Here is a 22,201-nt window from a genome sequence, read left to right as displayed (position 1 = left end):
GCACTTAAACACAATCGGCGCTGAGAAGATTACCACCTGCCAGCTGCAAAAGGCCACCTTACTGGGATCTGTTTGCATTATTTGCCAATACATCATACAGTCCTAGACACTTGGGACGTGTCTGCTGTGGATGCATCTTGTTGTGTTTCAAATAATAATAATAGATACATAGCCAATAATAATAATAATAATAATAATAGAGAAATAGCCATTTTGAGTCTCCTTCGGGAAAGATAAAGCAGGGTATAAATAAATATAATAGATAAATAATAATACTATTAATAATAGAGCTGCTTTGGGAGAGAAAAAGAGGTATTAACAAATATAATAATAATAATAATAATAATAATAGCTACTTTGAGTCTCCTTTGGGAGATGTAAAGCGGGATATCAATACAAATAATAATAATAATATAATGGATACATAGCTGAAGAAGAGGTATAATAATAATAATAATAATAGATACATAGCTACTTTGAGTCTCCTTTGGGAGATATAAAGCAGGATAGAAATAATAATAATAATGTAATGGGTACATAGCCGCTTTGAGTCTCCTTAAGGAGAGATAAAGCGGGATATAAATACATATAATAATAATATAATGGATGCATACCTGCTTTGAGTCTCCTTCGGGAGAGATAAAGCAGGATATAAATATAATAATAATAATAATAATAATAATAGATATACATAGCTACTTTGAGTCTCCTTTGGGAGATATAAAGCGGGATATAGGTATATATAATAATAATATAATGGATACATAGCTGCTTTGAGTTTCCTTCAGGAGAGATAAAGCAGGATATAAATATAATAATAATAATAATAATAATAATAATAATAATAGATACTTAGCTACTTTGAGTCTCCTTTGGGAGATATAAAGCGGGATATAAATACATATAATAATGATAATAATAATATAATGGATACATAGCCGCTTTGAGTCTCCTTCGGGAGAGATAGTGGGGTATAAATACATATAGCAATCATACTAATAATAGTTGCGCTTGCCTGGATTCGGATTCAGAGGAGGAAGAGGAGCTGCCTGAGGAGGAGGAAGAGGAGGAGGAGGAGCTCCCTTCGCTGCTGCTGCTGCTTCCTTCCTCCTCGCGCAGCTGAGCCAGGACGGTCTTGGCCACATGTGCGGGGAGCTTCCGGCAGCCGCCTTCCCCTTTGGCGGCCCTCTCGATCCGGGCCTTGAGCTCCCGCCGCTTCCTGCGCTCCTCCCGGCCGGTGGCCCCGCGCAAGGCCCGCACGGCCCCGATCCACAGCCCCATCGCCTCCTCATCACTCGAGTCCCTGCCGGTGGGAAGCGCATGCTGGAAAGACCAACCTCCTGCAAGCCTGCTGGACTAGTTATTGGTTATGCATATCATTCAGGTTGCTTACGATACTGTAGATGTGTATATCGGTATGCAGTTTTGCCTTAACTCTATGAGGTTGTGGGAGGGACTGCAGACCATGTGATCCGATCTGGGACTATTCAGGCAGAGACTCCATTTTAGAAGCCTGTGTTGTGTTGTGTTGTGGATTGTAGAGTTAATGTTCGTTAATGGAGAGCATGGACAAACTTTGGCTCTGAAGTCCAGGTGTTTTGGACTTCAACTCCCACAATTCCTAACAGCCAATAATAATAATAATAATAATAATAATTTTTGTTGTGTCAGGAGCGTCGCTTCTGATGTGAGAGAATTGGCCGTCTGCAAGGACGTTGCCCAGGGGACACTGCCTGGATGATTTGATGTTTTTGTCATCCTTGTGGGAGGCTTCTCTCATGTTCCCACATGAGGAGCTGGAGCTGACAGAGGGAGCTCATCTGCGCTCTCCCTGGATTCGAACCTGCGACCTGTCGGTCTTCAGTCCTGCCAGCACAGGGGTTTAACCCACTGCGCCATCAGAGGCTCCTATAATAATAATAATAATAATAATAATGCCTGCTCTATTATTATTATAATTATATTATTATTATTATTATATAATAATAATAATAATAATAATATAATAATAATAATAATAGAGCAGGCATGGGCAAACTATATAAAATGAAACAAAAGCATTTAGGAAGTGCGGATGAACACTTCCCCATCATAAATATAAATATAATCTAATAAAATATAAAATCAAAGGGAGGCATTTAGGGCAGTGTTTCTCAACCTGGGGGTCGGGACCCCTGGGGGGGTCGCGAGAGGGCGTCAGAGGGGTCACCAAAGACCACCAGAAAACAGTGTTTTCTGTTGTTCATGGGGTACTGTGTGGGAAGTTTGGCCCAATTCTATCATTGGTGAGGTTCAGAATGCTCTGATTGTAGGTGAACTATAAATCCCAGCAACTACAACTCCCAAATGTCAAGGTCTATTTTCCCCTAACCCCGCCAGCGTTCGCATTTGGGCATATTGAGTATTTGTGCCAAGTTTGGTCCAGATCCATCATTGTTTGAGTCCACAATGCTCTCTGGATGTAGGTGAACTACAATTCCAAAACTAAAGGTCAATGCCCACCAAACCCTTCCAGCATTTTCTCTGGCCGTGGGAGTTTTGTGTGCCAAGTTTGGTTCGATTCCATCATCGGTGAAGTTCAGAATGCTCTTTGATTGTAAGTGAACTATAAATCCCAGCAATTACAACTCCCAAAGGACAAAATTTACTCCCCTCTCCCAATCCCACCAGTATTTGAATTTGGGCTTATCAAGTATTTGTGCCAAGTTTGGTCCAGTGAATGAAAATACATCCTGCATTTCAAATATTTACATTATGATTCATAACAATAGCAACATGACAGTTCTGAAGTAGCAGCGAAAATAATGTGATGGTTGGGGGTCAACACAACATATGGGGAACTGTGTTGAGGGGTCGCGGCATTAGGAAGGCTGAGAAATGCTGATTTAGGGGGTGCGGGCAGACACTTCCCCATCATAAATATTAATTAATGTAATAGAAATATAAAATGAAAGGAAGGCATCGAGGGGGAGGTGCGTTAGAACACTTCCTCAGAATAAATATAAATACAGTATAACCCAAGCTGGGGGAAAGTGCCGAAAGTGGGCCTACACTTCCTCGTCCATGTCGCCCTGGAAGGTGAGGGGAGCCATGCAGACGGAGCAGGTGTTGTTCAGGTACTGATAGCAGCCGGAGCAGTAGATCCCTGTCCAGGTGAAAACGGGTTGCATAGGTTTAGTAATAATAATAATAATAATAACATTTCTCCTTCCCTTTCGGCTCAACCAAAAGCAAATGGGGCAGTATGACCTTTGACCTCCCCCCCCCCTTTTAGGCGCCGGACCTTGGCAGGAGGGGGTGCTGCAGGTCACAAAGTCCTCGCTGGCCTCTCCGTCCCGGATCTTCCCGCAGCCCATGCAGTACGAGGCGTGGACGCCCAGCTTCTTTGCTAGCCACTTGCAGATGGGGAACCTGTTTTGTTTGGTAGATGACACGCTGTTAGACAGGAATGCATTGGCTGTAACTCCATTTTGTAAGACTGGTAAAAGGCAGTTCCAGAAGGGTCAGAAAAATAGCAGATACAAAAATAGCAATAATCCAAAAAGGGCAAAGTACATAAAGTCAAGAGTGCCAAAATCCACGGCGATACTTCAAACAGAAATCCATAAACAAGACAACAGGAATTTTTCTAAGGTAAACTCTTCAAGGAAACACAGGCATGACCAACAACAGGAAACCTGAAAAATGAACTTGAGAGCAGAGACAGACAAGAGAGCCATCCTCTGAGAAGCGCAGAGCCAACACCACTTAATTTAAGCCCGACCAAGTAGCCATGAGATCATGCCGAACACAGCTGGGCTTCAAGGTCTTCTCACAGATTCCCTCAGAACATCTAATTAGTCTGTTTTTCACTCCCTCCGTTCTCAAGCCTAATCTGGCTTCCTGGGAAAACTCCCATTGCCCGAAGGCCGTTCCCCAAGAAAATTAATCTCACTATCCCTGGTTGCCTGGTAATGATCACAGGAATGCAAAACATCATCCTCAACTGCCCGCAATTCTCTCCTAGCACTGACAGACTCATCACTTTGAAATCCATCAAACCCCTCGTCCTCCAACGAGTCAGAAAAATCCTCTGCCACTCGCTGAGCTACAGAGACCAAGATACCCAGGATGCACCACTCCAATGCGAGAAGAGTCCCTCCGAGGCTCGTACGGGTCTTACTTGGCGGCAAAGATGAGGAGGATGTTCTGGTGGCCTCCGTCCGCTGACCGGTGCCGAATGGCCTTCATGATGGCCGAGGCCAAGCCGGTCCGCCGGGTCAGGATGGTGTTGTAAAGGTAGGAGATCCGCTCCTGGGAGGAAAGGACAACGAAGAGCCATCGGCCTTACGAAAGACCCTATCCTGACATAAGAGAGGAGATGTAGTATGGATCTGCTCACTCACTCGTTCGCGGGAGGGATAGTACCAGGCGCAGACGACACGCTGCAGGCGCTGGATGTAGACTCCAAAGATGGCCGTGAAGAAGCAGATGCCGTACAGGATGCCTGGAGGCACACATAGACACACAACTATATATACATACATATACACACACACGCATAAATCTATACACACATACCTATACATAACATATACATACTTGCACATAAACATGTACACATAACTATATATATACCTCTATATACTTACACGCACACACTGATACACACAACTTATTTATTTATTTATTTATCGTGTCATCTGCAACCAGAACATTGTATTGCATTTCTAACAGAGAAAAACAAACAAAGAGATTTAAAAAACCCACAAATTTTGCAAACTTGGTAATGGATTAAATATCCTTTGAGCAGTCTCTGTCCCCTTGGAGTGCTTCTGGTGTTGCCGCAAGGAGGTCCTCCCTTGTGCATCATGTGGCAGGGCTCAGGGTGCATTGCAGCAGGTGGTCAGTGGTTTGCTCTTCTCCACACTCGCATGTCGAGGATTCTACTTTGTGGCCCCATTTCTTAAGGTTGGCTCTGCATCTCGTGGTGCCCAAGCACAGTCTGTTCAGCACCTTCCAAGTCGCCCCGTCTTCTGTGTCCCCAGGGGGGAGTCTCTCATTTGGTATCAGGTTCTGGGTTTGCGCCTGCCACTTTTGGACTCTCGCTTGCTGAGGTGTTCCAGCGAGTGTCTCTGTAGATCTTAGAAAACTGTTTCTAGATTTAAGCCATTGATGTGCTGGCTGATATCCAAACAAGGGATGAGCTGGAGATGTCTCTGCCTTGGTCCTTTCACTATTGGCTGTGACTTCCCGGCGGATGTCAGGTGGTGCAATACCGGCTAAGCAGTGTAATTTCTCCAGTGGTGTGGGGCGCAGACACCCCGTGATAATGCAGCATGTCTCATTAAGGGCCACATCCACTGTTTTAGCGTGGTGAGATGTGTTCCACACTGGGCATGCGTACTCAGCAGCAGAGTAGCATAGCGCAAGGGCAGATGTCTTCACTGTGTCTGGTTGTGATCCCCAGATTGTGCCAGTCAGCTTTCGTAGGATATTGTTTCTAGCACCCACTTTTTGCTTGATGTTCAGGCAGTGCTTCTTGTAGGTCAGGGCACGGTCCAGAGCGACTCCCAGGTATTTGGGTGCGCTGCAATGCTCCCGTGGGATGCCTTCCTTCCCAAGTAATCATCCTCAGAGCTCGGGATGCTTCTCTGTTCTTGAGATGAAAGGCACATGTCTGTGTTTTAGATGGGTTAGGGATCAGCTGGTTTCCCCTGTAATAGGCAGGAAGAGCACGTAGAGCTTCGGAAAGTTTCTGTTCTACCACCTTAAAGCTCCTTGCTTGAGCGGTGATGGCACGATCATCAGCATAAGAAGCTCTCTGTCCCTTCTGGCAGTGGCTGGTCATTTGTGTCGATGTTGAACATGTATACACATAACTGTATATACATAACTATGTATACATACAAGCATAACTACCTAGAGACCGATCTAACCCCACCACTCACCGAGGACGGCGTATCCGTGGTAGTCGGGCTCGGAGGGGCGCAGGAGGCAGCGGTGGGAGAGGACGCTGACGTTTCCTTGCTGCAGCACCGAGAAGGAGGAGACCATGTCCCGGTACATCTCTCCCGAGTAGCCGGACCCTTCCACGTCCACCGTCATGGTCACTGGGGCTGGAAAAGGGGGGGCATAAGGGGTCCGCCTGACCGTCAGCATGGGACTGAATGGTTCGGAGCCTGGCCCCCCGCGACCCCTGACCTTCCCTCACCTCTCGCGACGACCTCCCCTTGCAGCTGGTAGCGCACCAGGTCAAAGAGCCAGAAGATGGAGTAGTCGGCCGCGATGAGGAGGATGACCACCATCATCTGCCGGCAGATGGAGACCAGGGACAAGGCGTAGCGGAGCTGCTCCTTCCGGGGCAGGGTCAGCGAGGCTGAGGAGGGGCAGGAGGAGGGCAACGCACCGTTCGAGGGGGTTTGGGGCAGGATCCGGTCCCGAAACGGACGAGTGGACAGAGGGACAGGTGCTACCTACCGGGGCGGATGTAGCGGCCGCTCTCCTTGGACGAGAGCGGCAGGACGGTGGGCCTCTTGAGCCTCCGGCGCATGGCGTCCATCTCCAGGAAGGGCCTCGTGATGTAGATGTTGTCGTAGCCGTCGTCCTGCAAGTAGCGCTTCCGGTACATCAAGGCCCTGTCCGGAGTTGGAAAGAGACGTGGGGAAAGGCGGCTAATGTCGAATACGGCTGCCCATGCTGAGATGGGGCTGGATGGTCTCTAGGGGCCCCTCCCCACAATTCCTTCTACGCTGGAGAATGGGTGCAGTGGAACCGTGGGGTGTGTTTTGGGGCCCTCACTTGATGTAGACGAAGAGGATGATGAAGGAGGAGACGTAGCCAAACATCCCGATGGCCTCCCTGGCCGGCTGCAGGCGGTTGCCCACGTCCTCCATGATGTCGGCGGCCACCTGCGAGAGGCTCTTGCTGGCGTTGACCGTCACGTCGTAGGTGTTGATGGTGGTCAGGTTGAACTCGAACTCGCCCCGGATGCGCTTCAGGACGCCCACAATGGCTGCGGACAGGAACACCACACGCACAAACGTGAAAGGAGGCCGTAATCCGCCAAGACATGCGCTTCCACTCCTTGGCAAAGATGAGATTTCTGGGTTTAACCTTGCTAATTCCCAGTCTGTTTGCAAAGCAATATAGTAAGTGGGTTGTTGTAGGGTTTTTTCGGGCTATATGGCCATGTTCTCGAGGCATTCTCTCCTGACGTTTCACCTGCATCTATGGCAAGCATCCTCAGGTCTGTTGGAACTAGGAAAAGGGGTTTATATATCTGTGGAATGATGACTAGGGTGGGACAAAGGACTCTTGTCTGCTGGAGCTAAGTGAGAATGTTTCAACTGACCACCTTGATTAGCATTTAATGGCCTGGCAGTGTCTGGGGCAATCTTTTGTTGAGAGGTGATTAGATGTCCCAGATTGTTTCCTCTCTGTATTGTCGAAGGCTTTCATGGCCGGAATCACTGGGTTGTTGTAGATTTTTTCGGGCTGTATGGCCATGTTCCAGAGGCATTCTCTCCTGACGTTTCGCCTGCATCTATGGCAAGCACCCTCTGAGGTAGTGAGGTCTAGGAAAAGGGGTTTATATATCTGTGGAATGACCAGGGTGAGACAAAGGACTCTTGTCTGCTGGAGCGAGGTGTGAATGTTTCAACTGACCACCTTGATTAGCAGACAATGGGCTGACTATGCTTGGAGCAATCTTTTGTTGAGAGATGATTAGATGTCCTTGTTTGTTTCCTCTCTGTTGTTGTGCTGTTGTAATTTTAGAGTTTTTTAATACTGTATTGTTGAAGGCTCTCATGGCCGGAATCACTGGGTTGTTGTAGGTTTTTTCGAGCTGTATGGCCATGGTCTAGAGGCATTCTCTCCTGACATTTCACCTGCATCTATGGCAAGCATCCTCAGAGGTAGTGAGGTCTGTTGGAACTAGGAAAAAGGGTTTATATATCTGTGGAATAATGTCCAGGGTAGGACAAAGGACTCTTGTCTACTGGAGGGAAAACAATCAGGGACAGCTAATCACCTCTCAACAAAAGATTGCTCCAGGCACTGTCGGGCTATCAAATGGTAATCAAGGTGGTCAGTTACAACATTCACACCTAGCTCCAGCTGACAAGAGTCCTTTGTCCCACCCTGGTCATTCCACAGATATATAAACCCATTTTTCGTACTTCCAACAGACCTCACTACCTCTGAGGATGCTTGCCATAGATGCAGGCGAAACGTCAGGAGAGAATGCCTCTAGAACATGGCCATATAGCCTGAAAAAACCTACAACAACCCAGTGATTCCGGCCATGAAAGCCTTCGACAATATAGTAAGTGTTTGAGACCAATACTAGATAAGGACAACAGCACAGGGTCATCTGCGTACAAGAATGAGGGAAGATGTGGTATCCCGCCTCGAGCCGTGAGGGAGAAGCGGGTAAGAAATAAAATTATTAATATGGGTTGACTTAAGGTCAGGGGAGAACCTTGACCTTGACCTATGGGTTGGATGTATCTTGGGACTCTGACCATTCACCAATTGCAGGGAAATAAATGGATTGCAGTCGGGGCCAGTACGCAGCCTTGCTTGACCCGACTTCTTGTTCTCATTTCTAGCAGTTAACTGACCTTCCTCAGAGCATCTAATTAGTGTACAATTGCCTAATTAGAAACAAAAGACTAGGGTCAACGTCCAATACTCACGTTCAGCCACTTTTTGGCGCAGGAACGGGACAATGTAGTTGGGGATGATGCAGAAGACGAGGAGGACTGCCGGGAAGAAGCAAGGCCAGCGTGAGGAGGAGAGCGGTCTCGTCCCGCCACGGCCCCTTTGGCCACTTGGCCGGGCAGGACTGACCGCAGGTCAAGGACAAAACAATACATTCAAAGACAATGCACTCAGGGTTCCTTAGCTGTTTGTGCTTGGAGTCATCGCCCATTGATAGCACTCTGGAACCAAGTGAGATGTGGGTCAAGCGGCTAAAGGAAGAGGTGTCCTTTCTCAAGAGCCCTCCCTCCGGCGGTCAGGGGTCCACTCACGGTTGGCCAGGCCGCAGAGGTACTTGAAGAGCAGGACGACGTAGCAGAAGATGAAGAGCAAGGGCACGACCCGCATGCACTCGTCCTTGGCCTTCTCGAAGAGGGCCACGCACTTCTTGTAGGGGGCCCCCATCTCCAGGTTGCAGATCTCCCCCAAATGCACCAGCCAGTACCAGACGTTGCGCAGGCAGCGGGCTGCCAGGGAAGCCAGAGGGCCCGGGAAACAGAACGCAGCTCATCATATACAATATAATATAGTATAATGGTAGTTATATCATAATATAGTAATACTAATTATATATAAGTATAATAATATACGAATATACTAATACTAGGATTCTATGATATAATGATACAATATAATAATATACTAATACTAAGAATATATAATAGTGCAATATACTAAGAATATATAATAATGTACAAATACTAAGAATATATAATGCACAACCTGAGGATCACAACCAGACACAGTGAAGACATCTGCCCTTGCGCTGTGCTACTCTACTGCTGGGTACGCATAATAATATGCAAATATATTAATATATAATATATAATAATATATAATATAATGGTACAATATAATAATAATATATTCATGCTAAGAATATATAATATACTATAATTGTATAAAATACGAATATTTAGAATATATATGTATAATATAATTATATTATATTAATATTATAATTATATAAGTATATAAATATAATTATATTATATTTATATTATATTTACCTTTTAGTCTATATTATGCTTAGTATCAGTATATTACTATATTATTATTATTATACTTACATAATAATAATATACTACAAGAATACGAATATATGTCTAATTTAATAATATTATAATATACTAATAATAAAAATATATAATATATAATATAGGCTGAATATATAAATACTAATGTATACTGTATATAATAGCATAAGGTACTAAGAAAATATAACAATAATATAATAATACGAAGACTATATGACATTACATTCCTCTCACTTCCTGTTGTCTCAGCCCCGTTCTTAAGTTGGATGTTTGTAACTCGGGGATGGTCAGTAGACCCCGTCCATACTTTCCCGTCTCAGCGCACCCTCCGCCTTCCACTTTCCCCCCCCATTTGCTTCTGAAATGTCCCAGTTTCTCTCTTCCTTCCCCCTTTGTCCTCGTTTGCTGCCAATCCCACTTGAGGCTCACCGACGTGATTGACGGCGTCCATGACAGAGCTGAAGAGTTTCCGCACGCGATCGCCCACCACTTTGGCCTTCCGCGCGATGTCCTTGATCTTCTGCAAGGCGTCTGGGCAGCGGGCACAAAAGGGACACCCCGCCTCAGACAGACAGGTCCCTCTCCCTTGGCTTGTTTGTTTAAACTATAGAGCCATTTGTGGCTGAGTCCCCCTTCCTTCCCTCCTTCCTTCCTTCCTTCCTTCCTTTCTTCCTTCTCCGAAGAACTATAAAATGGAAGTCTCTGCAGCTCCGCTCTTCTCTCTTCCCTTCTTTCTCCGAAGGATTGAGTTCGGAGGAACTCGATCCTTTGGAACTCGATCCTTTGGCGGAAGGAGGAAGGAGAGAAGAGGGGAGCAGAAGGAAGGAAGGGAGGCAGGCTGGCTCAGCCCCAAGTAGCTCTGCGACTGTTATGCAAGGAGCACAAAAATACCGGATTTGCCAGGTGCGACAATGACTTGGCAGCCATCCTTATGTGAGGAAATATGGTGGTCGGATTAGGACACTGGGTTTTGGGCTCCATCTTTCCGACTCCCCCAAAGGCCCTTTCCCAAGCCGTGTCCGTCTCGCTCCCTCCCTCACTCACTCAGGAGGGGTTGCTTGGCGCGCTGCACCATCTCGGCTGTCTGGTTGAGGGCGAGTTCGGCGCCGCAGCAAACGGCCTCCGCGCTGCGCGTGAAGTTGCGCAGGATGTTGGTGAAGGGCCCTTCTATGGCCAGGCAGAAGGCCAGGAACAGCAGCATCGTCTTGCCCTCGCCTGCAGGGGGGACACAACGGCCGGCGGGAAGGCAAGAGTGAAATGTGTCGTTTTCAAGACTGCGCTCTCGCCCTGAGATTCCTCCCAATTGCCGTTGGGCAGACACGGGCCAACGTTGGCCCTCTCTCCCTCCACGTGTTTTGGATTCCAACTCCCACAAGTCCTAATAGATAGATAAGGAACCCCCAAAGGTCATCAATAGCAATCTCCTTGATCTTATTATCATCATACATAATAGAATTATGTACCTCAGAGAAGCCTACCTTCAGATCCCGGGTAAATTGATGATAGAGAAGCCTACCTTCAGGTCCCAATAGATAGATGCATATGACTTCTTAAGCATCTACATCAGGTATGGGCAAACTTCAACCCACCCTCCAGGTGTTTTGTGTTTCAACTCGCACAATTCCTAGCATTCTATCTATAAAAAGTCCAATGAAAGTTATCAAAAGCCTTCTCTGCATCCAAAAACATCAACGCTCCTTGCTGTTCTTTATGCCCCTGTAGATATTCCATAGCATAATATATCAAATATTTGTCAGGTAGGGAAATGTTATATTAGATAGATATGCATTGCATGTAACTCCATTGTGATAAAAATACAGTTCTAATGGACATGTGTTCACAGCACAGTTAAGAGAGTGGAGATGTGATCCTAGAGAGACAGCTGAGTCATTTCCTATGATCACGGGGGAGGGGAGAATGGGAGTGGCTTGTTTGTGCACTTCTTCTTTGCCATGATCTCTCTGCATCCGTAATCCATTGCCCTCCGCGTTGTTCGAGTGTCTTGCTATGGCTGTATTTCTATACTGAAAACACACCTGTAAATAGTTGTGTGTAGCTACGACTGAAGAATCAACCTCCCAAGGAGTTTGGATCAAAGCCAGAGCTCAAGTGTGTTTATTCAAGCTGGTGCGCTACTTGTGGAATTGAATCTCTGCTAACAGTGACCAAGACTCTGTAGTATTTGAGGGATCGGAAGTACTTGCTTGCTTTGGAGACAGTCTGTCCCATTGCACAGCTGGAAGAGGCTGTGAGAGGATTGACTTAATGTGCATTTACTCTCCCTTCTGCCCCCCTTGACAATATTCCAGCCACTCACGGGAGAAGACCTGCGGCATGGTGAGCAGGACGGTGGCCCGGACCTTGCGGGAGAAGGCCATGCCCAGGGCCAGGCTGAAGGCCAGCGTCAGGGTGGACATCAGGCAGTACCAGATGTTGTAGCCCTGGGCAAAGATGACCACCGCCCCGTAGGCCCCCGCCAGCACCAGGCCCAGCGCGAAGCCCCCCACGCTGCGCACCAGGGCCCGCCCCTGGCTCTCCTCCAAGGACGCCGGGATCTTCTCGTCCTCGGCCGCCCGCTTCCGCCGGCCCTTCTGCAAGGAGGCCTTCACCCGCTGCGGGGAGAGGTTGGCCAGGAGGCCCATGGCTAAAGAGGGAGGGAGGGACAATGGGGGCCCACCCTCAGCCCCGCCCACCACCTGCCAGGTTCTGAACTGGACCTGCCCTCAGCCCCGCCCCCATTCCAGCCAGGCCCCACCCCCATTCTAAGATGGCCCCTCCCATTGTTCTTCATGGCATCTGGCCCCACCCACATTCCAGTCAGGCCCCACCCCTTGCCTGTAGCCTCACCCACATTCTGAATAGGCCCCACCCACATTCTAAGATAGCCCCTCCCATTGTTCTTGGTATCTAACCCCCACCCACATTCCAACCAGGCCCCACCCATCTCTAGTCCCACCCACATTCTGAATAGGCCCCACCCACATTCCAAGATGGCCCCTCCCCTTTCCTCTTTGCCCCTTCTGGCATCTAGCCCCGCCCACATTCTGGCCAGGCCCCCCTTGTCTCTAGCCCCACCCACATTCTGAATAGGCCCCACCCACATTCTAAGATAGCCCCTCCCTTTGCTCCTCCTGTTATCTGGCCACACCCATTCTGACCAGCCCTGCCCACATTCCAACCAGGCCCCACCCTTTGCCTCTAGCCCCACCCACATTCTAAGATAGCCCCTCCCATTGTTCTTGGTATCTAACCCCCAACCACATTCCAACCAGGCTCCACCCATCTCTAGTCCCACCCACATTCTAATATGGCCCCTTCTCTTTCCTCTTTGCCCCTTCTGGCATCTAACCCCACCCACATTCTGGCCAGGCCCCCCCTTGTCTCTAGCCCCACCCACATTCTGAATAGGCCCCGCTCACATTCTAAGATGGCCCCTCCCTTTGCTCCTCCTGTTATCTGGCCACACCCACATTCCAATCAGGCTCCACCCTTTGCCTCTAGCCCCACCCACATTCTGAATAGGCCCCACCCCATTCTAAGATAGCCCCTCCCTTTGTTCTTCTTGGTACCTGACCCCACCCACATTCCAACCAGGCCCCACCCACATTCTAAGATGGCCCCTCCCCTTTCCTCTTTGTTCCTCTTGGCAACTAGCCCCACCCACATTCCAAACAGGCTCCGCCCCTTGCGTACAGCCTGTCAGTCTTGGCACTTTGTATTTGGATGAGGCTCCGCCCTGATATGCTTACAGCCCCTCCCACATTTCACTGTCTCCGCCCATTTTTCTGAAGTTCCTTTGACTTGCTGCCCTGCCTGCGTTCTGACGAAACCCCACCCCTTGCATCTAGCCCCGCCCACTTCCCAAGAAGTCCCGCCCCTTGTTTCTGAGATCCTGCCAGTCTTGGCAACTAGCCCCGCCCACATTCCAGCCAGGCCCCGCCCATTGCTTTTAACCCCACCAACACCCTGCCTTGTGAGGAATTGTGGGAGTTGAAGTCCAAAACAACCCACCAAGGCGCTAGAACTCATTGGCTGCTTTTATTATCTTTCCAAGACGGAGGGGAGGGCGCGCACACGACTGGGGTCAATGCCGGGAGGTGCGCTCGTCCTCCTCGTTCTCCAGTTCGTAGGCCGGCCGGTAGCTTTCTCGCCCGCGGGCGTCAGTGTAGTGCAAGGCAGGGTTCTTCTTGGTGTTGCTCATGCTCCCCAAGGACGTGTACCTGAATGCGGGGGGGGGGGGGAACACAAGAGGGAAAGGGTTGCATGCCTTGAGTGGGGCCACCCGGGCTAAGGATGTCTCCAGGCAGCACCCCATTCAGGGGGGAACAAAGGCCAGGCGACTTCAACAACAACAACGTCTCCAGGCAGGAAGCAGACAAGGGCCAGTGAGCACCACCCAGGCTAAGGATATCTCCAGGCAGCCCCCCATTCAGAAGGGAACAAAGGCCAGGCTACTTCTATAATAATAATAATAATAATAATAATAAGAAAAATAAGAAGAAGTAGTCTCCAGGTACATTATTATTATTATTATTATTATTAACACGAATAATAATAATGAACACTAATAATAATAATAATAATAATGTTAATTGCTTGTAATAATAATAAGAAGAAAAAGTTGTCATTTCAAGGCACATTATTATTATTATTATTATTATTACCACTAATAATAATAATGAACACTAATAATAATAATGTTAATTGCTTGTAATAATAATAATAATAAGTCGTCTCAAGGCACATTATTATTATTATTAACACTAATAATAATAATAATGAACACTAATAATAATAATAATAATCATGTTAATTGCTTGTAATAATAATAATTATAATAATAGCTTGGCCTTTGTTCCCTTTGAATTGTTTGCTGCCTGGAGACATCCTTAGCCTGGGTGGTGCTCAATACCTCTTGATGGCCATCTGTCGGGGGGGCTTTGATGGCGCTTTCCCTGCCTGGCAGGAGAAACGGGGTTGGACTGCGTGGCCTCTGGAGGTCCTTTCCAACTCTATGAGTCTTCTCTGTCTATAATGGGGAAAGGGGTTGGACTGGATGGCCTTCTTTGGGTCCCTTCCCCCACCCAACGAGGCCTTGTTGATTGATGTGAGTCGGCCCCCTGCCTTGAGAGAAAACACGAAGCCTTCCTACCCTTTGTCGTAAAGGATGCAGTAAGGGACGTAGAGGCTGCGGAGGAAGGTCCATATGTCCCGGTAGGTCCAGTCCTGTGGGGCAGAAAGCAGAGAGAACTCAATAGGACGATGCCCAGGCTTGTACCCCCCTCGGGACGGCCCTCAGAGCCCGACTGACCAGGAGGGGGTTGACCCTCATGTAGGGGGGCCAGCCGGGGTCCGTGGGGCTGAAGGCCGACAAGGTGCAGGAGTAGGGGTCCGTGCGGCGCGTGCCCATCAGGACGGCCTCCAGCTCCGGGTGCCGGGCCTTCAGGTCCCCCAGCGCCTCCCTGATGTTCCCGTGGACGTCGCAGACCTGGAGGTTGTACCTGCCGGAGGATGGGAAGAAGCTCTGTCAGGACGACCCGAACGTGAGGAACATAGTAATGCTCACGGCGCTTCTGAATCAGGCCTGGGACATCTTTGACCCTCGCTCCAGGACTCTCTTGGGTCTATCGCTCCCTCAGCTTAGCTATCAGGACCTGAAGGTAGGCATCTCTTAGATCCATTATTCTCCCGTCTTATTTATCGGGACCCGAAGGTAGGCTCTCTCAGGTCTATCCCTCTGTCATCCCTCTACATCCCATCTCGAAATTTAAGATCGTCTGGGGAGGCCCTGCTCTTGACCCCGCCACTATCACAAGTGAGGCTGGCGGGGACGAGGAGCAGGGCCTTCTCAGTGGTGGCCCCTCACCTGTGGAACTCACTCCCCGGGGAGATTAGATCAGCGACCTCCCTTTTGGCGTTCAGGAAAAAACTGAAGACCTGGATGTGGGACCAAGCTTTTGGACATTTTGGCAGCTAAGGGAAGATCTGACGATAAACATGGGCGAGTGGAATGGAATGAACCTATGGAACTCTGAACTCTGAGCATGAGATTGTTTTGCTATTGTATTATGTATTAATGTTTTTATCTTGTTAACTGTATTATGTATTAATGTTTTTTATCTTGTTTGTTTATTGATTCAGGCATCGAATTGTGCCTTTGTATGTAAGCCGCCCTGAGTCCCCCCTCGGGGGTGAGAAGGGCGGGGGATAAGTAATTGAAATAATAAATAAATAAATAAATTAGCTTAAGCGGCTGAGGGGGGAAAGGAAAGGGCCTGAGGCTGTGAGGAATGGTGGGAGTTGGAGTCCAAAACACCTGGAGGGAGGGCCCAAAGATGTCCCAGGCCTGCTTCTACACACTACATATGGAATATTTAAAAAGCAAATGGATTTCTGATACGTTACAACATGCAACTAGAGCCCTGGTGCCATTGCAGAACTGACAAAGAGAGGACAAAAGAAGGGAACGTTGGCTGAACTTTGCACATGCTCAAATGTTCCGACGATAAAACTGCGGGGTGGGAAGGGCGGGGTAAAAATGCTGTAAGTAAGTAAATAAATAATAAATAGACAGATGTTCGACAAGATCTAAAGCAAAGACTGAGAGGGTGACTCCCACCGTTGCGCCGTGTCTCGGATGAACTCCTCCATCTCCGGGAAAGGGGAGACGGTGCGGATGTAGAGCGCCTTCAGCTTCTCCGTCCTCCCCGGGTGTCTCCTGGATGGGAAGGAAAGGGACCTCTTTCAATGGGGAAGCCACACGGCTGGCCATTGGGGCCTTGAGCACAACTCCGGCCCTAGAGAGGCAGGGCCAGAACGACCCTCCGGTCAAGTGAGGCAAATGTCATATCCAGGGTGTCAACGCAGAAATAAGCATGCACGCAAAGAGATAACAGAACCTGACCGTGTGCTTCATCTCACTCTCCCGCCATGATTGTCTTGATTGTAACTAATTGTGAATAAATAATTTGGAACAATAATAAACAATGAACCACAAAGGGCTCTTGGCAGAGATAGAGAGCTCCCGTGTGCTTGATTGAAGAACCACAGAGGCAGGGGAAGAGCAGAGAAGCGCAACTGCTTCAAATACGCATGTCTCAGATCCAACTGCTCAGGATTTAGAGGCTTCTGATTCCAGGGACGAGGCTGACAGACTATGTTCTTGTGGGGTTTTTCGGGCTATAGAGCCATGTTCTAGAGGTATTTCTCCTGACGTTTCGCCTGCATCTATGGCAAGCATCCTCAGAGGTAGTGAGGTCTGTTGGAATTAGGACAAAGGGTTTATATATCTGTGGAATGGCTGGGGTGGGGTGGGGCAAGGAGCTCTTCCCTGCTGCAGTTAAGTGTGAATGTTTACAACAGCAAAACAACAGAGAGGAAACAACCAGGCACAGATTAACACAGCCCAGCAAGAGATTTTCCCAGGCTCAGGCAAGCCTTCAAATGCTAATGAAGGTGATCAGCTAAACATTCACACCTAACTGCAGCAGGGAAGAGCTCTTTGCCCCACCCCGGCCATTCCACAGATATATAAACCCTTTGTCCTAATTCCAACAGACCTCTACCTCTGAGGATGCTTGCCAGAGATGCAGGCGAAACGTCAGGAGAAATACCTCTAGAACATGGCTCTATAGCCCGAAAAAACCCACAAGAACCTAGTGACTCCAGCCATGAAAGCCTTCGACAATACACTGACAGACTATGCTTCCCATTATCCCCAGTCACGATCCCCATTATCTGGGTTGCCCCTCTCTTGTGGAAGAGGGTGGCAAAGGGAGGGAGCGAGGGAAGGAAGGAAGGAAGGAGGCTCACTTCTGGACGGCCGCGTGGAAGAGGTGGAGCAGGGCGGTGCAGTCCTTGCCCCCGTTGAAGCCCACGCAGAGCCCCGAGAAGGGGTAGCGGTCCAAGGCCTCCTCGATGGTGCGGACGGCGGCTGCCACCTTCTGGCCGAGAGGGGAGCCTGCGGGGAAGGAGCAAGAAGTGACACCGGGTTGCCACGAAAGCCTGACTTCTCGGATCGACCCGTGGAGACACGGATTCCACACTGCGGGAGTTCTGGTGCCTCGCCACATGACCACTCTCAGGACTCCAAGAAATAATATTATTATGGAGCCACGGCAGTTAAAGCAGTGCCAAAAGGCATTCATTCTACGGTGTGGAGAGACCCTAGGACAAGGGAAGGCAACTCTGTACCTTTGGAAGGGACTCTGGGTTGAGTCATTTCCCGTCTCTCAGCCATGTTGGTGTGCTGAGAAGCCTGATGGGAACTGTAGTTAGAAGGCTACAGAAAGATCCCAAGGCCCATCCAGCCCAGCCTTTTTATTTATTTATTGACAGCTTTTCTATTCCGCCCTTCTCCTCACCCCATAGCAGGGGACTCAGGGCGGATTGCAGTGTGCACATATATGGCAAACATTCAATGCCAATTAGACATACAACGTATACAGACATAGACAGAGGCTATTTAACTTTCTGGCTGCCAGGGGAGCTGTCGCTTTCCTCGTCCATCTGCGACGCTGATGAAGCACTTCCGCATTCCCCGCATGCTTCCCCGCTGGAATGCTTTGCTGGAGTCTTCTTTATGGCCTCATAAATCAGTTAATTTAGCCTCCCCACACTTCAAGGTGGTACCTTATTTTCCTACTTGACAGATGCAACTGTCTTTCGGGTTGCAAAGGTCGACAACGGGCTACACAATTGGTTGGAAACCCACTCCAACCCGGGCTGGCTTCGAACTCATGACCTTTTGGTCAGAGTGATCTTAATGCAGCTGACACTCAGCCAGCTGCGCCACAATCCCGGTGCCTTTGCTCTGAGCCCTCCTCTCTATGATCGTTGCCATGACCTCCTACCTGGCAACGTGCTTGGTTTCACCTCTCAAGTCCCCCAGGAACCACGTCCCACACCAAGGAGGGCCACCTACCGGACTCCGCCAATGCAGACACATCCTCGGCCGCTCGGGAGACAGGGTCGGTCACCACAGGCACCACAGTCTCCTTGGGCAGCGCCTCCATCAGGTGTGCGTAGGCTTCCTCCAGGTCTGCCTCGGAGTCGGAGTCCAGGGTGAGCTTGACCCGGAAGTAGTTGCTGGCCCAGTCCGGGTAGGAGCCCAAGCTGGTGCGCCGCCCGAAGCTGGCCTGGGCGCGGTCCAGGAGGGGCGCCAGTTGGGCCTCGTCGGCATCCAGGTAGATCTCCCGGGAGCGGAAGCGGGTCTCCTTGTTGAGGAAGAGGTGGCCCAGCCCCTCGAGGGCCCGGCGCATCAGGGACGGGACGCCGGGGAAGACGTAGACGTTGCGGACGCTGACCAGCGGGAAGGGCAGCCTCTGGCCGGTGGCCTTGTCCACGCCGTAGTGGAGGAGGGCGGAGGGGGGCAGGCGGGCCAGCTTGGCAGCCCCGGAGCCGGCGGCCTCCGACCGGCCAAAGAAGCGCTCCACCAGCGCCTCCATCTCCGGGTGCGGGGTGGTCCGCTCCCCAAAGGCCTGGGCCACCGCCTCGAAGGTGACGTCATCATGTGTTGGGCCAACACCCCCCGAGGTCAGGACGAAAGAAAACCGGGTGGAGAAGGAGGAGACCTCTCCTGCGATGGCCGCCACGTCGTCCGGCACCACCGAGATCCTGGCCACGCGGACACCCAGCGAGCGCAGCACCTTGCACATGAAGAAGGAGTTCGTGTCCTGAGTGTAGCCCTAAGGAGAGCGAGGGGGGGGGGGGGGGGATAAGGGCCCAGAAGGACAAGTCGGAGGAGACTTGTCCTTCCAACACTAAGGGAATAATAACAATAACGAGGAAAATGTTTCCCCTTGACCTTAAGTCTAGTTGTGACTCTGGGGGTCATCTCCATTTCTAAGCTGAAGAGTGGGCATTGTCCGTGGACACCTCCAAGGTCATGTGGCCAGCATGACTCCATGGAGTGCCCATTCTCTTCCCGCAGAAGCGGTACCTCTTGATGGTCTAGTACAATATAGTAATATGTAATACTGATTTTGTGCTATGCTAATAATATAATATAATGTATGTATATATATCTTGTATCTTTGAAGTGAGAAGGGCAGCATATAAATGTTGCAAATAAAAAAATAAATACTTCAACTCCCACAATTCCTATCAGCCTATCCCAAACACCTGGAGGGCCGAAGTTAGCCCACCCACTCCGTTTGTAATCTTCCATCATTTTAGTTGTGGAGCCCCCGATGGGTGGCGCAGTGGGTTAAATCCTTGTGCCGGCAGGACTGAAGACCGACAGGTCGTAGATTCGAGTCTGGGGAGAGGCAGATGAGCTCCCTCTATCAGCTCCAGCTCCTCGTGCAAAGGGGACATGAGAGAAGCCTCCCACAAGGGTGATAAAACATCAAATCATCCAGGTGTTCCCTGGGCAACGTCCTTGCAGACAGCCAAATCTCTCACACCAGAAGCGACTTGCAGTTTCTCAGGTCGCTTCTGACACGACCAATTTTTTTCAGTTGTGCTTGCTTATTGTATACCTGTTGTTGTTTGCATTTTATTTGGTGTTATTACCTGTTTGTTGCATGTTACTTTGCGGCATTGTAACTCTTTGGCTTGGCCTCACGTTTGCCGCCCCGAGTCCCCTTTGGGGAGATGGTGGCGGGGTATATATAAAGTTTATTATTATTATTATACGCACAACTCTACGTGGGGTTGCCCTTGAAGACTGTTCGGAAACTTCAATTGGTCCAGCGAGCAGCAGCCAGACTGCTCACTGGAGCGTCATACAGGGAGCACACCACCCCCCTGCTGTGTCAGGTCCACTGGCTGCCGGTTCAGTTCTGAGCACAATTCAAGGTGCTGGTTTTGACCTACAAAAGCCTGTACGGTTCAGGTCCAGTGTATCTGTCCAAACGCATCTCCCTGTACGTCCCACCCCAGAGTTTGAGATCATCTGGGGAGGCCCTGCTCTCGACCCCACCACTATCACAAGTGAGGTTGGTGGGGACGAGGAGCAGGGCCTTCTCAGTGGTGGCCCCTTGCCTGTGGAACTCTCTCCCGGGGGAAATTAGGTCGTCAACATCTCTCCTCTCCTTCAGGAGGAAAGTAAAGACGTGGTTGTGGGACCAGGCCTTTGGGCAATCTGACAACTAGATAAGGACAATCAGACGATTAGGACTGATAATGTGGAAATGGAATTTCGACTATGAGATAGTTAATGCTGACCGTCAATGAGGAGTAATTGGGTTTGTATTGTTTTATTGGTTTTATCAGTTTTAGGGTTGTAATGCAGGAATTGTTGTTTAACTGTTTCAACTGTTTAATTGATGTTATTTTGTCTTATTGTTGTTATGTGATGTTGGCGTTGAATTGTGGCTTTGTAAGCCGCCCTGAGTCCCCTTCGGGGTCAGAAGGGCCGGGTAGAAGAAACCGAAATAAAATAAATAATAAAAATAAAATATTATTATTTGCTCATGACTGGGCTAGATGGTCTTGGGAAGAGCCGCCTTCTACAAGCCTCCGAGACTAGTTATTTGTCATGTGTATTATTGTTGTTGTTTATATGCGATTTATATTCATTGTATTGTTTTATTTGCTTATTGCTTTTTGTTATTGATGTGTTGTTGGGCTCGGCCTCATGTAAGCCGCTCCGAGTCCCTTGGGGAGAGAGATGGTGGCAGCGGGGTATTAATAAAGTTTTATTTATTATTATTATTATTCAGATTGTTTACTGTATTGTATATGTGTATCTTGTCTTTTCCTTATAATATTACGATATAGTGGTATGCTGCAATGTTTAATGCTGATATTGTACTATGCTAATATCTAATATACTATGCTAATAATATAATATATTGTATGTAATATATACCTTTCGGGGTGAGAAGGGCGGCATACAAACGTCGTAAATAAATAAATAGTTATTTATCACGTGTATGATTCAGATTGTTTACTGTATCGTGTGTGTGTGTCTTGTCTTTTCCTGAACTCTGTGTGGTGGGCGGGGCTGCAGGCCACGTGACCAGCTCTGGGCCTGTTCAGGACTCAGACTCGGGCCAGAGAGATGCGAGTCTCCGCCCAGAGAGGCCACTTCCGGCTCACCTTCAGGATCTCGTCGCCAATGATGATGATCCCGGCAGTGACGTCGCCGCCCTCGCCCTCCCCCTCTGTCCCGGTAGTGACGCCATCTCTCCGCGCGGCCATGGCTCGCCCCCTCCCGCAGAGCCCCCTCACGAGGGCCAGGCTCCTGCGCAGGCGCATCCGCAGCAACGCGGCCCTCAGCCTGCGGAGAGAAAAAGGGAGGAAGGAAGGAACGCGGCCGGGTCGCTCATAGGGCACTCTGCACACGCTCAGGGGCCAAGCCACCCTACCATCAATAATACCGGCGGCGTCCCCTTTAAGAGCCGCCCGCTCTCCCCGCTCACCTGCCGCTCCCTCCGCCCGTTAGTTCCGCTTCCCCGACCTCCCTTCCCTCC

The 22,201-nt window shown here is 49.2% G+C and overlaps 3 protein-coding genes across 3 annotated transcripts; all 3 read right to left on the bottom strand.

The window, feature by feature from the left end:
- Nucleotides 1-981: 981 nt before the first annotated feature.
- On the bottom strand, nucleotides 982-13,843 carry LOC132764078 (DC-STAMP domain-containing protein 2-like). The gene is made up of 14 exons (XM_067472265.1): nucleotides 13,794-13,843; nucleotides 10,827-10,997; nucleotides 10,212-10,313; nucleotides 9,018-9,212; nucleotides 8,682-8,747; nucleotides 6,781-6,994; nucleotides 6,460-6,617; nucleotides 6,194-6,358; nucleotides 5,931-6,098; nucleotides 4,386-4,486; nucleotides 4,163-4,293; nucleotides 3,284-3,411; nucleotides 3,052-3,145; nucleotides 982-1,303 (listed from the first exon to the last, which is right to left on the bottom strand). Exons 2-14 carry the CDS (start codon nucleotides 10,981-10,983, stop codon nucleotides 991-993), a joined length of 1,992 nt encoding a protein of 663 aa, XP_067328366.1. The 5' UTR covers nucleotides 10,984-10,997; nucleotides 13,794-13,843; the 3' UTR covers nucleotides 982-990.
- On the bottom strand, nucleotides 12,056-12,452 carry LOC137097741 (DC-STAMP domain-containing protein 2-like). Its single transcript, XM_067472651.1, has one exon. The coding sequence runs from the start codon at nucleotides 12,422-12,424 to the stop codon at nucleotides 12,056-12,058; it is 369 nt and encodes a 122-aa protein (XP_067328752.1). The 5' UTR covers nucleotides 12,425-12,452.
- Nucleotides 13,802-22,068, bottom strand: FLAD1 (flavin adenine dinucleotide synthetase 1). Its single transcript, XM_060757901.2, has 7 exons — nucleotides 21,828-22,068; nucleotides 18,706-19,468; nucleotides 17,595-17,742; nucleotides 16,402-16,500; nucleotides 15,094-15,283; nucleotides 14,935-15,008; nucleotides 13,802-14,002 (listed from the first exon to the last, which is right to left on the bottom strand). The coding sequence occupies exons 1-7, from the start codon at nucleotides 21,984-21,986 to the stop codon at nucleotides 13,867-13,869; spliced, it is 1,569 nt and encodes a 522-aa protein (XP_060613884.2). The 5' UTR covers nucleotides 21,987-22,068; the 3' UTR covers nucleotides 13,802-13,866.
- Between the last annotated feature and the right edge of the window lie 133 nt (nucleotides 22,069-22,201).

This window comes from Anolis sagrei, chromosome 12, assembly GCF_037176765.1.
Source record: "Anolis sagrei isolate rAnoSag1 chromosome 12, rAnoSag1.mat, whole genome shotgun sequence".
NCBI lineage: Eukaryota > Metazoa > Chordata > Lepidosauria > Squamata > Dactyloidae > Anolis > Anolis sagrei.
The sequence above is the reverse complement of the archived record's forward strand: the minus strand, read 5'-3'. Positions and strand labels throughout refer to the sequence as shown.